The sequence below is a fragment of the Arachis hypogaea genome, chromosome 9, assembly GCF_003086295.3.
Source record: "Arachis hypogaea cultivar Tifrunner chromosome 9, arahy.Tifrunner.gnm2.J5K5, whole genome shotgun sequence".
Classification (NCBI taxonomy): Eukaryota; Viridiplantae; Streptophyta; class Magnoliopsida; order Fabales; family Fabaceae; genus Arachis; species Arachis hypogaea.
In genome coordinates this window covers 8,901,934-8,914,676 of record NC_092044.1, presented here as the reverse complement: position 1 = coordinate 8,914,676, position 12,743 = coordinate 8,901,934, and the positions used below count along the sequence as shown (strand labels likewise).

Genomic DNA, 12,743 nt, shown 5'->3' with positions numbered 1-12,743 from the left:
GTTATATTTTAATTATGGTTAGAATTTAAATATTTAATTAGAATTGAAATGTTAGAATTAAAATGTTAAATTTACAGTGGAATTTAAATTTTAAAAACTTCTATACTAAAGAAGTAAAGATGCAATCATATAACAATTTAAAATTTACAAACAAAATATTTTATTTAATCTGTATTTATTAATTAAAGAATTTGAATTTAAAAAATTAAAAAATATTAATAATAAAAAGATATTAATAAATTTTTAAATTAGTATTTAAATAATAAATAAGATTAAAATTTTAAATTATAAAAATTAAATTTTATTAAATATTTATTATTATTCTTATTATAGTGTTAAAAAAACAGGCCAAAGACTAATCCATCGCGAATCGGAGCTCCATTTAAGGGTTTGTCGCTGGCAAGATTCGAACTCCCGACACTTGCTTAAACGGACGAGTGAACTGACCACTCGACCAACCCAAATTGGTTTTATTTAATAGCTTTCAGTTATCAACTTCATGTGAAGTTGACTGCATATGAGTTTCACCTAAACAAATATTGGATCAGCCCAGTCTAATTTAACATATGACAACTCATTATATTATGTGTTGTCCTAGTTTCTTCTTCATTCTCCTTCTTCCTCCTCTAGGGCGTTTATTCTTCATTTCTTCTTCAAGATGATACATATTTGTCATAAAAAAATTAATCTCACTTATTTTATTATTCTTTTTTATTTTTTATTTTTTTTACTCTACTATTTCCTTATACTCTTGTTCTTTGTTTATTATGCTCCCTTGCTTCACCTATTTTGCAGGTGATGAAGCAGACATGGGATCCTCCTATTTCATGGACGACACATCAGAAATGGTTTTAACACGTTTAAATCTATTTTGCGGGCGCTACGTTTGAAATGATAGTAAAATTTATTTCGCAAATGCTTCACGTAAATTAGCTATGCGTACTTTGGCAATATTTTTTTATGAAATTAAAATATTTTTAATATTTATATAAATAAAAAAACCAAAATAAACCTATAAAATCGTTAAATTAATAATGAATAAAAATTTAAATAAATATACATCCAATTCTTAATGTGTGGTAGGACATGAAAAAGAAAATGGCAATGAGACAAGTGATCTCAATCCGGCAAATATCATAGTTTTAAGGGAAAAATTGGAGTAAATTATTCTTTTTACTCATAAAAATTTAGAATATTGTTAAATTTATCTACAAAATAATAAAATTAATTTTATATTTATAAAAAATAAATTTTTGCACACAAAATTATTTAAATTTTAAAAAATTATTTAAAATTTTAAAATTATCTTTTAATATATTTTAATTATAACTTTTAATTTTATTCTACATTATCATTCTTTCAATCTCAAATATTATCACCACTACTCAACTATTACTCTTATTTGCAATTACTACCATTACTTTCATTGTCATCATTATCAATATGGCAACATCACCATTGTCACCTCTTTTTTCTATCACCACCGCCATCACCAACTCTTGAACGACACAGTTCACTTCAATCCAACAAATATCTCCAACTAGCTCGAAACGATAATCAACAAAAACCCATAAAAAAAGTAACATTGAGATTGTTATCATAGATGGACATGTATTTTTTTCTGTTAAAATTGTGTTCATTAATATCAAGGTTATGAAAATCGAACCGGTCGAGTAACTAGTTCAATGGTTTAATGGTTCAACCGGAATCGAACCGTAATTGAACCGATTTAATTAAATATAAAAGAAAAAAAACTTAAAAAATAAAAATTTAATATATAACTTACCTACAATTTATTATTAAATATTCATGAAACATCAGAGTTTATAAAAAAAATTGAAAACATTAATTTCTTTTCTTTTTCTGGATGATGAGGAAGGTCAAGGTCCAAAAACAACAAAAAACTAACACAAGCCTAATACAAAAGATCTAATACCAGCTAAATAAAAAAAGGAAAGGAATGAGGAACATTGGAAGAACTTCGAAGAAACTGATGTCCATCTCTTGAATCTGACATTCTCTTGCCAAAAAAAAATTATCAGATCATTCAATCCAATTTGTCCAATATAATACAGAACAACATAACTCAGAAATTAATTAACCAAAAAGCATAACCATTAACTAAGAAAAACAACAAACAACAATAAAAAAAGTTAATCCAGAAAAACAATCAACTCGCAAAAATGAAATTGAAGCAATGGAAGACTGGAGACTATACAAAATTAACTCAGAAATTTATCAATAATCAACAGTAATTAACTCAACAAAAACAACCTCCCCTGTTAACAAAATCACCAATCAAGGAAGAGAACATCGGCAGCACAGGAAGAGAACCGCGATTGTGTGAACGCCGGAGCCGACGTAAGTTTTTGACGATGGAGAAGGTGGTGAGGGTGAGTGTGGGTACTGGCTAAGGCTATGAACTCTGATTTTGATTCCTCAATGCATGCGACTAGGGTGAGGGTGAGAGAGAGTGAAGTTAGAGAGAGAGCTTGAAGAGAGATGTCGAGAGGAGAACGAACCACTGTGATGACAAGAAAAGGATTGCGATTGAAAACGAAGAGCACCGGCAAGAAAAAGAACGTGCCCGTGGATTCTGCGCACGTGAGTGACGCCGATGGGAGAAGTGGGTGGCTCGGTTGAGGCTAGTCCGGCGGCGACGGCAGCCTCTGTTTGATGGAGAGTATCTCGGCAATGGAGAAGAGGGATCCTAGCATGCTCCTATGCTCTGATAGGGTTTAGGGTTGGGTTTGTGAGAGAGAGAAGGGGGAGGGGGTATGTTGCTTTTTGCCTTTTTATTTTCGAGCAAAACGACGCCGTCTCCATGTCCATAGCGAACCGGGCCTTTAAAAAACCCGTTCGGTTTGATTGGTTCGTCGGTTAACCGTCGGTTCGATCGGTTTTTTAACCGGTTTTCTACAACACAATTTTAGAGATCAATCGGACCGGCCAAATGACCGGTTCTCGATTAATCCGGTCGAACCGGCCGGTCCGGTCCGATTTTCAGAACACTGATTAATATATCTTTCTCCACCTCTTCCTCCTCCCCCGTTACTGTAGTAACACTCCGTCGACTCCTTCTCCTCCATTTCCTTCCTGTCCCAAACTGAATCCTTCACCATTACAACTTCCTTGGATAAGACTTTCGAGGATAGTTTCTTCTCTGACTACGACCTCAAGTCCATCGCAGGCAAGGCAATATACACTGTCACTGCCGCCACCACCAATTTTCTATCTCCTTCCTCCAAGCGCGTGAAACCCTCACCCGCCGAGTCGTCCTCGACTCAGCCATTCATCTTGGTTGACTCACAATGGAATCCAATTTGTTCACACACTCATGGCGTGTGCGAAGGCAGTCCACTAGAACAACTTACCTCTTGCGAAGGCACTCATAAAGCAGATCGAGTTCTTGGCGTATCTCAGGTTGGAGTAACCATGTGCAAAGTAATCACCTATTTTGCCGAAGTCCTCACTTGCCGGATCTACGGTTTAATCCTGAAGAACCCAATTCATCACTCGTAAAGGATTATTCGCAAACAACTTGTCGAATCTTGATGCCTCGATGCTGGAGCTAAGGCCAACTGAGACCGAGGCGGTGATAGTTCTCCATCCCAAAGATGAGGTAGAGGATGGGCTCGTTGGAGATGATTCGAGGGAGATGAGATAATGTGATGATGGTAGTGGTAAAGAGAAGGAGATGGTGATGGTGGTGGTGGTAATGGTGACGGTGGCAGTGATAGCGGTAGTCGGGGATGAGAGTGGTAGTTGGGTGGTGGTGGAATTTAAAATTGGAGGAGCCGTGGTGTGGAATAAAATTAGAAGTTAGAATTATGTTATATTAGGGGGTAGTTTGATAATTTTAAATAATTTTTTAAGATTTATATAATTTTGTATGCAAAAAATCATCTTTTATGAGTATAAAGTTAATTTTATTTTTTTTCTGTGGATAAATTTATCAGCGTTCTAATTTTTTTGTGGATAAAAATAATAATTTACTCGAAATTGGGTATTAACTTTTTTTTTGTCAATAATGATTAGAATTTAATTTTGATGCGCTATCAGATAAAATAGTTTTATACGTACATCCAATTATGCGATGTCATATCAGTAAAAATAACTATTTTTACATTAATCGCGTGAGTAGTCGTTCAAAATAACGAACGTAATTGTACGACTCTGTAAAACATTTTACATTATTAGTGTATCAAAATTAAACTCTAATTATTAATCAATATTTATCTTTTTTTTTTACCAGATTCTTAACTTTTTTTTTCTCATCTACTATTATATTGATTTATCATATTTTTAAAAAATAAAAAACTTAATTGAGCTGTTCAGTGAAACTGAGTCTAAATTTCTTATCAATTGAAGAGCAAGGTAATAAACGGGAAATTTTTTAGTTGATTGAAAAGTTAGTGCAAAATCGTAATTAGCAAAAGTGCAAAACTGTAAAACCGAATATAAGCATGGATTTTAGAGTGGGGCCAGCAAACAAAGCTTCTGGCTCGATCTTCTTCTCCGTGGCTCTCCGGCACCCTCAAACTCCAAGAGCAAAATCACGACCGAAGGGGAAGCTTAAATCCCAAACTCGTCCGATTCCGCGAGTTAACTCGCGATTCTCACTGCTTTCTGGTTGATGACAAGAACAATCACGTGATACTTCACTTTACAAATTGCAATATCCTCTGCAATTCGATTCCAAGGTTCCAGAAATAAAGAAAAAACACATCGTTGTTATGGCTTCTTACACCAAACCCGACGATGATCAGGTTCATAATCTTCTCTTAAAAGTTCTTTGTTTTCTTCACTCATTTTCAGCGTTTTTCACTTTACCTACTCCCAATTTTGCTCATCTTCCATGCCTCAACACCGGCCACTTGAAATGTGGGCTTTCAATTAGTTTTATTAGTTTTTAACTCACCCACACACCATTTCAAGACAACAGTTACACAATCTGAGGTGTGAAGCTTCACATAGGTTCTGGTGCTAACTTGAATAGGTCTTGTTCTGCATAGTTATTAATTGCTTTGATGTTTCTGTTATTTTGTGTCAAAGTGTGATACTTTACTGATTAATTCTCATTTTTGGGATGTTTCAACTATTGTTCTTAATATTTTCCTTTCATTATTTTTTTCTTTTTCAAAATGTTAGTTTGTCTCTTAATACTTCATTTTAATTTGATAGGTTTTGGTAGAGCAAAAGTCGTCTACAAGGGTTATCATACTGAACAGGACAAGACAATTGAATGCCCTCTCTTTTTATATGGTACAGCAATCCACTATGATGTTGCACAATGCATTATCATCTGAAATTAAACACTTGTTTATAGGGCAATTAACTTGCTGAATGCTTTTTCTGATAAATTGTTTTCGCTTGAATGTTACTAGAAACACTTGGACCTTTGAGCTGAGCTTTCTTTTTAAAATTATCTTCTTTGATTGTGAAATTTTTGTATAGACTTGTAAGTCATAATGTTTTCTAATTGTTTCCTTGCATTTTCTGTTATCTTCATGAGGTTGGCTTGTCATGAAATACAAGTATACTTCCCAAGAAAACATATTAGGAAACTGAAAATCGTTTCTGACTTCTGACTTCTTCCATAAACATCTATCTGAATTCTTTGGAAAAACTTTTGTTTGTATATTTAAAAGTTATGTAGTTCTGCTTACATTTCATTGTTCTTATTTTTGTCTGTGTTATTTTTCTGTCTTCTTCGTGCAGGTATCTCGGCTACTGGAAATTTTTTTAGAAGATGAGGGAAATCCTGATATTAAGTTGGTTATCATGAAGGTAATTTGAATTTCTTTTTTAATGAGCTCATTAAAAAATACAAATATGAATGGAATAATGATGAATACACTACTGAATCTGTTCTTAAGAGAAGCTACTTATACTTTTCAAATAATATATGTAAATGTGTGTTCCAAATTTACAATTAGAGAGAAGAGTCACGGATGAAAATATAGTCATAGTTGAATATGTATCATGATCTTCTCATTGTCTAAGAGAATTTGGCATGTCTTGTGGATACTTGCATCAGGGAAATGGCAGAGCATTCTGTGCTGGTGGTGATGTTTCAGCTGTTGTTCGTGATGTGAAAGGAGGTATGTTCTCTTCTTATTTTCTAATTGTTATTGATAAAGGAGGAATTTTATTAGAGAAAGTATGATATAGGAAGCTGATTAGATATGAAAACTATTCACTGTATTGAATCATTGCATATTTGCATTTGTTCAATAGAGAGAGAGTATTCAATCAAGTTGTTTTGCATGTGTTTTAAAATATAGGGTCCAATTTCATTGCAAAACTAATAGTATTCATATTGCAATTATGAAATAGGTGACTGGAGGTTGGGTGCAAAATTTTTTGAGAATGAATTTAAATTGAATTACTTGATGGCAACATATAGTAAGCCACAGGTAAGTTTTTCTTATTTAGCAACATTTTACTTTCATTAATCTAACATACGTACCATTAAAGTACATTTTTTGTTTTGGGAAAAAAAAAAACTTTTGAAGGTTTCAATTCTTAATGGAATTGTCATGGGAGGTGGTGCTGGTGCTTCTATACATGGTAGATTTCGTGTAGCTACTGAGAAAACAGTAAGTTTCAAATAAGCTATTAAATACTGAATTCTATATGTGGTTTCAAATTCTAGTTGAGCTGTTAATTTGATTAGTATGATGAATCTTATCCTATCTTTCCAGGGTATGTTAAATGACAAGTATGTTATGATAAACTAAAAACTCTGGAATATTTTGTATTTTGAATGTGATCAACCATCTTTTCCAAAAATTTAAGCTATGAGGTAGTTCATGACTAGTTTGTATCCCGAAATTCCCCATCATGCAATAGTCCTTGAGTCTGAATGGTGGACAATGCACATATCCGTTCAGCCATATGTTGAATTTAAAATTCGTATAGGAAAATGAGAGGAAAAAGGGTTGAACTTTGGACTATGTTAGCAATCGTAATGTATACGGTGATGGGGATTTGGGTAATAACGTTAACTATCCCTTGTAATCTTGCTACTGATAAATTGGGAAGGCCTATAGTGTGGTGTATAATAGGAAAAGTAGGAAGGCTGGGAGGGTGAGAGGAGGGGCGTGTGACCCATGAGGGACTAATAACTTAATCTGCTGGCTGGCAGGTTAATGGGAAGAGGTGAGGATTTATTATTTCTATTAGGATGAGGGAAAATATGGGTGGGTGGTTGATGTGGGGGCATCCAAAAAGGGAGAATTTGGAATAGAATTAGGAGGGCTGGGTCTCTCCAGCATCTAGTGTTACCTCACTGTTCAATTTCAAAGCTCAAATTGGGACTCATCCATACCCCACTTGTATTCTGCAATATTCAGGTCAGGAAGGAATTCGAGGGTTTAATAACTCACAACCTTATATTGCCTCTCATTTTGTCACCCAAATCGAGTGATTTTTTAATGAGATTTTGATATCATTTATGTTGAAATGTCTGATATCATTGCTCAGTATCATTAGGAATATTTGTGGATATTTTAGTTTCGTCATTTCTTTACTATTTCCTCTTCTCTCTAATATGAATTTTTGTTTTAACTTCATGATGGACTTATATTGGTGGACTATTTGCAGGTTTTTGCAATGCCAGAAACAGAGTTGGGTCTATTTCCTGATGTAGGTTCCTCATATTTCTTGTCTAGATTGCCTGGATTTTTCGGTATGCATGTTACACCTTATATCCTCTATCAATTCAATTGGTTCTTACTATATTTTATTTATATTTACTTATTTTTAATCTTTTGACTGTTTGACACTTATGAATTCTGCTGCATACGTCGGTGACACTTTTTATCAGCCAATTAATATCAAATTTTTTTTTTATTGTCCAGTTAATGTCATCAATGCTTAGAGTTACCTTCTCTTTTGTGATAATGAGCATGAATCCATATTTATGGGTTTAACTACCATCATCCTTTTTTTTACTTTCTCTCTCTTCTTTTCCATTTCTTATTTCCTTTTATGTTTTTACATTATAAAGATCAAGAGGTGGTGGCAAACTCATAGATAAGGTTCATGTGTCATTACTCTTTCTTTTGTTGGTGGTATGGGGGAGAGAGAGAGGAGGCTGGAATTGTTAATGCTCTCAGCATTCTTTATGACTAACAGAGAAATTGTAATAACATTTCATTTCCTTTTTTCCTTTCTAATGAAAACGATTTGCAGGAGAATATGTTGGTCTCATAGGTGCTAGGTTGGATGGCGCAGAAATGCTTACTTGTGGTCTTGCAACACATTTTGTCCCTTCATCAGTATGCTATTTTTCACTATAATTTTGTGCTTATTCTGATGATCTGTGCATTTGTTAACTAGATATCTAACCTTAAGTTATAAGAATGTTAATCTGCTGAAAATTTATTGTAGCTTTGAAATAAAATGGTTATACAAAATGGTTTCACACCCATGGGATGTTAACCTTAGGAAGTTAGAGATGCTTGTCATTTGTTTCTTAGAGTCAGAACATTCTCTATTACCTAATAGTATATTTATATCAAGGTATGTAAAATTGGACTGGGAATAGTGACTTGGGAATAATATAAGCAATACTCATAAAAGAGGGGCTTTTTTCCCTCAGTATTCAGGACTATTATTCCTGGGTATAATATTCTTGGGGATATAATTCCTGTGTATAGTATTATGTACCTTCAAACAAATACTTGAGCAGAGTGTGTTCCTGCTAAGCAACATGGCTACAATACAACACCAAGGAAATCCTTCTTTATATATGGAGGTGAAGTGTTTAAATTAAGTTTCTATCAGCTATCGTAACCAATAAGAGAAGAGTAATTTGCGAATCCTATTCTTGCTATTAAAGACACCTTTTAAATGCTTTTGATGCATAGGAGTTTGCTTATCAATCCATTGCTTTGTGTTTTTAAATTTGATATGCCATTTTATGGTTTTGTATAACTCATCCATGGTAGAATCCTTGTTAAAAATTTGTTCCTAAAACTTATCCAAGCTAGCTACTGGAAGATTTATTTTAAACAAAGCAAATCTTACATTATTGTGATGTCATGTCTATAAGTAGTTCTTTCTTTGCTGATTTAATCCTATGTTTTCTGACTTTTCCTGATTTATTGCTTTTTATAATCAATGAACAGAAATTGCCGTTACTGGAAGAATCATTGTACAAGGTAGAAAACAATGACGCAACTGCAGTGTCTGCAATCATTGATAAGTACTCAGAGCAACCTTCCCTGAAAGAGGACAGTGTTTACCACAGGTCTGTATGTAATATCCGTTCGAGAATGAATTAATTTTATTTGAGATAGAAAGTGATAGAAATAGAAGAATGGAAATGTCACTGTTGATAACTATTCACCCAGTGATTTCAGTAAAATATATTCCTCAATGTTTCACTCAAACCAAAAATCAAGTCAGGTATAAATCCAATACCAATATGTAGTAATTACAAGATTGATAAGGAACTTCAAGAAACTGTAGAGAAGAAGATGTGAACTAACAGGTGATAGGAAAGTTGAAGAAGGGTATCTTCAGGAACAAAACTGATTTATACTACATTACTACTCTTGAGTCATGAGCAATTTGTCTGCAAAATGAACAAATGCGATGTATCAAGCCAGGAATGGGGAAGAGAAATAGAATTCCAGAGATGGAAGACTAACGAGAGACATACTAATTTCTTGAAGCCACTATAGCCGTATTCTTCCGTTTTGGTCACCACATAGTCTCTGAGCTTGTGGTGACCAACGAGAGGCATACTAATTTCTTGAAGCCACTATAGCTGTATTCTTCCGTTTTGGTCACCACAGTCTCTGAGCTTGGAGTTGGTTATTTTGGCTCTGTGACCCTTGCCCATTTCTACTACTTGTGGATCCGAGCCACATGTTCCTCAGTGTTTTGCTGGTTGTTTCCCTTATTGCCCTTTTGTATCATAAGAGGAAACAACCTTGAGAAAAGATAACCGAGAAAGGAAATGATAAATAGTGACACTATATTAGAGTTTGCTGAACTCCATAGAGAAAACATGAAATTGATTCTATTGCAACAAATTTGCGGTGAAGTGCATATGTGGGAATTCCGTTCAGTTGGAATATAAAAAAGATCTCATTACTATAATTATATGTTAAAATGTACTTTTGATGATATATTTGGTATGTTTTGTTTTATTTTTCATAACGTTTGTAATTTATTCTCTGCTTACGAGCAGCAGAGATTTGAACATTCAACATCTTACTACCTACCCTCCCAATATATAAATGGGAATCTTTTCTATATATTAATCAAGGTAATGTGAAGGATTTAACCGTTGGATTGAAAAACAAAAAATATTTCCAACTTTAATTTTGTTAATCCAATAATAAAAACCACTTATCCCCCCCCCCCCCCAACCAAAACACAAGAAACACACACACACAGAGCTCACTCTATTTGCTGAATATGCTAAATAAGGTTTGCCTTATAAAATACATCTGTTAGTATGGTGCTTATTTATTTTCTTTATTGTTATTTAATGATAAAGCATGCTTAATGCTTATTATGGTCACTTTATAGCAGGATGGATGCCATCAATAGGTGTTTCTCTAGAAAAACAGTTGAAGAAATATTATATTATCTTGTAAGTCATGTTTTAAGTTCTGCTGTTAAAAATACTTGTTTGATAAATAACTTTCAGCATTATCAAGAACAAACTTTCTTGATTAGCAACAATAATTTTGTCTTTTTTTTATAGGAGATGGAAGCTATGAATAATAAGGCTGATAATTGGGCTTCTGCCACTATTCAAACCTTGAAGAAAGCTTCTCCAACAAGCCTGAAAGTATTTCTTAAATTGGTATTTCTCCAGAAAGCATTAAATACTTCTATTTTATGTCATCTAAAGAAGCTCAATATGTCACATAAGATGCTTACATAAAGTCACAAGAGTAAGAGCTCCGTCTAGCCTTTTTTTGTGGGGGGGACCGAAAAAAAGAATATTTGCCTGATTAGAGAACAACACATATCAAGATATCTCTTTCCATTGTTATCTTCTCATGTTGTATTCATTTCTTTGTATTTCTGTTGGCCTTTTCAGATTAGAAAAGCCAGACTCCAAGGTGTTGGTCAATGCCTTGTTACCGACTATAGAGTTGTATGTCATGTTCTGCAAGGACGCTACAGCAAAGATTTCTTTGAGGTTTTGTGTTGATTCCTATACATTTTTTTTTTTTATTTTGAGCTTTAGTTATTGTTTTCCCATGCATTACTCAATAGTTGTTATGCCTTGGTGCAGGGTTGCAGAGCTATACTAATAGATAAAGACAGAAAGCCAAAGGTGAGTAACCTTGTTGATTTCTTATCACATTTTCTGATATATTAATAAATAATAACTTTCTTCATGTCTGGATAAGCTGCACAAAAAATGATATGTTCACACAAAAAAATCTGTCACCAAATCAGCCACCATTTATTTGTATATAAATATATGTATTGTTTAACTCATTTTTAATGTGCATTTTGTATTTAACATGTATTCTATACGAGTAGCTGATTTGGTAGCTGATCTTTTGTCTTCACATAGCATGATTAAAATTGCACTAATTTCTCCTAAGGTGACAATGCATACACCACCTTTGATTTGTAATGTCTACAATGGCCATTAGCCTCCATTAGTCTATGAAAATTATCTTTGGCACACAAATATGGAGATGGTGAGACAGTAGAGATGGAGACAGAAGTGTGAAATTCAGAATATATGACTATATCTATCTCACCTACCAAACAAGTTATCGTACTTGCTGTCTCTGTATTTATCATAGAGAGATATTAAAACACTATTTAGTTTCAAGAAAAGGAAAGCCAAAGTCGGTATCAGATTTTATTTTATGAAATACATAGGTACCAAGTATCACATAATTTATGAATACAGAAGTAACATCATCTAACTTTAGAGGAGGCAAATGTAATTGACCTTTGAAATGGTGATTCTTTGTTCTTCTTGTTGATGACAATGATGCTTTTCAGTGGGAGCCTTCAAGATTGGAGCTTGTAAGTGATAGTGATGTTGACGGTTACTTCTCGAAGCTTGACGATGAAGGATGGAAGGATTTGGAGCTTCCCGAGAGGCTCAACAATTTGCCTCCATATGTTATTTCAAAGCTTTAAGACGATCCTGTCTCATTACAGTGTTCAATGGATTCTTGAATGTTTATTTTGGCGATTTATATGGATTGGCATGGTATAAGTATTAGGCTTGTAAATGATGTTTGATTAAGAATAAATGATGTAGGACTTCCAAATTTGTGTAGTTTTATCACTATATTTCTTCTCCAAATATATTTGGTGTTAAATTTGTTATAGATTGAAGATAAAATGTTTAGCTTATATTTAAATGATATGAGAGTAGCAAGTTTGAGTTATCTAATTTGGATTCAGTTTGACTCACTTCTTCCAGCTTTAGCTAAAAGTATTTAATTATCAATTATCCCTCACTTTAATTAAGCAATTAGAAGTATGTATAATATATCTTTTTTAATCTACAAAAAGTTATATTAGTTGCAACCAAAATTAACGATCTAGACAGAAGTAAATATTTATTTAGAAAAATTAGTGTTTGAATTTTATTTAAGTTATATGCACTAATATGTGATAATTTTTAAATCGAATCATGTTTATATATATACAAGTATAATAACTCGTGCCATACACGTGGTAAGATTAAAATGATAATTTTAAATTAATCTATTAAAATAAATTTGAATTGTAAT

At 33.3% G+C, this 12,743-nt stretch overlaps 1 protein-coding gene and 1 long non-coding RNA gene across 3 annotated transcripts; one reads left to right on the top strand and one right to left on the bottom strand.

Moving 5' to 3' along the window:
* Positions 1 to 1,769: 1,769 nt before the first annotated feature.
* Positions 1,770 to 2,764, bottom strand: LOC112712891 (uncharacterized). The gene is made up of 2 exons (XR_003157957.3): positions 2,275 to 2,764; positions 1,770 to 2,010 (listed from the first exon to the last, which is right to left on the bottom strand). It is a non-coding gene; the product is annotated as an uncharacterized lncRNA (long non-coding RNA).
* A 709-nt stretch (positions 2,765 to 3,473) lies between these two features.
* On the top strand, positions 3,474 to 12,400 carry LOC112710279 (3-hydroxyisobutyryl-CoA hydrolase 1). 2 transcript variants are annotated; one of them, XM_025762438.3, is made up of 14 exons: positions 3,474 to 4,769; positions 5,185 to 5,265; positions 5,722 to 5,790; positions 6,041 to 6,104; positions 6,340 to 6,419; positions 6,519 to 6,602; positions 7,609 to 7,693; positions 8,200 to 8,285; positions 9,138 to 9,259; positions 10,555 to 10,615; positions 10,730 to 10,831; positions 11,072 to 11,173; positions 11,270 to 11,311; positions 12,001 to 12,400. In XM_025762438.3, exons 1-14 carry the CDS (start codon positions 4,737 to 4,739, stop codon positions 12,139 to 12,141), a joined length of 1,152 nt encoding a protein of 383 aa, XP_025618223.1. In that variant the 5' UTR covers positions 3,474 to 4,736; the 3' UTR covers positions 12,142 to 12,400. The 2 variants fall into 2 exon arrangements, with proteins under 2 accessions (XP_025618223.1, XP_025618222.1); XM_025762437.3 differs by having other exon boundaries at positions 10,552 to 10,615.
* The last annotated feature ends 343 nt before the right edge of the window (positions 12,401 to 12,743 follow it).

What these genes read in the sequence shown, in the direction of transcription:
- LOC112710279 (XM_025762437.3), top strand. Translation starts at nt 4,737, where the DNA reads ATGGCTTCTTACACCAAACCCGACGATGATCAG. An exon ending in GAGGACAGTGTTTACCACAG is followed by an intron (nt 9,260 to 10,551) that starts GTCTGTATGTAA and finishes GTCACTTTATAG; the next exon opens with CAGGATGGATGCCATCAATA. An exon ending in ATAAAGACAGAAAGCCAAAG is followed by an intron (nt 11,312 to 12,000) that starts GTGAGTAACCTT and finishes GATGCTTTTCAG; the next exon opens with TGGGAGCCTTCAAGATTGGA.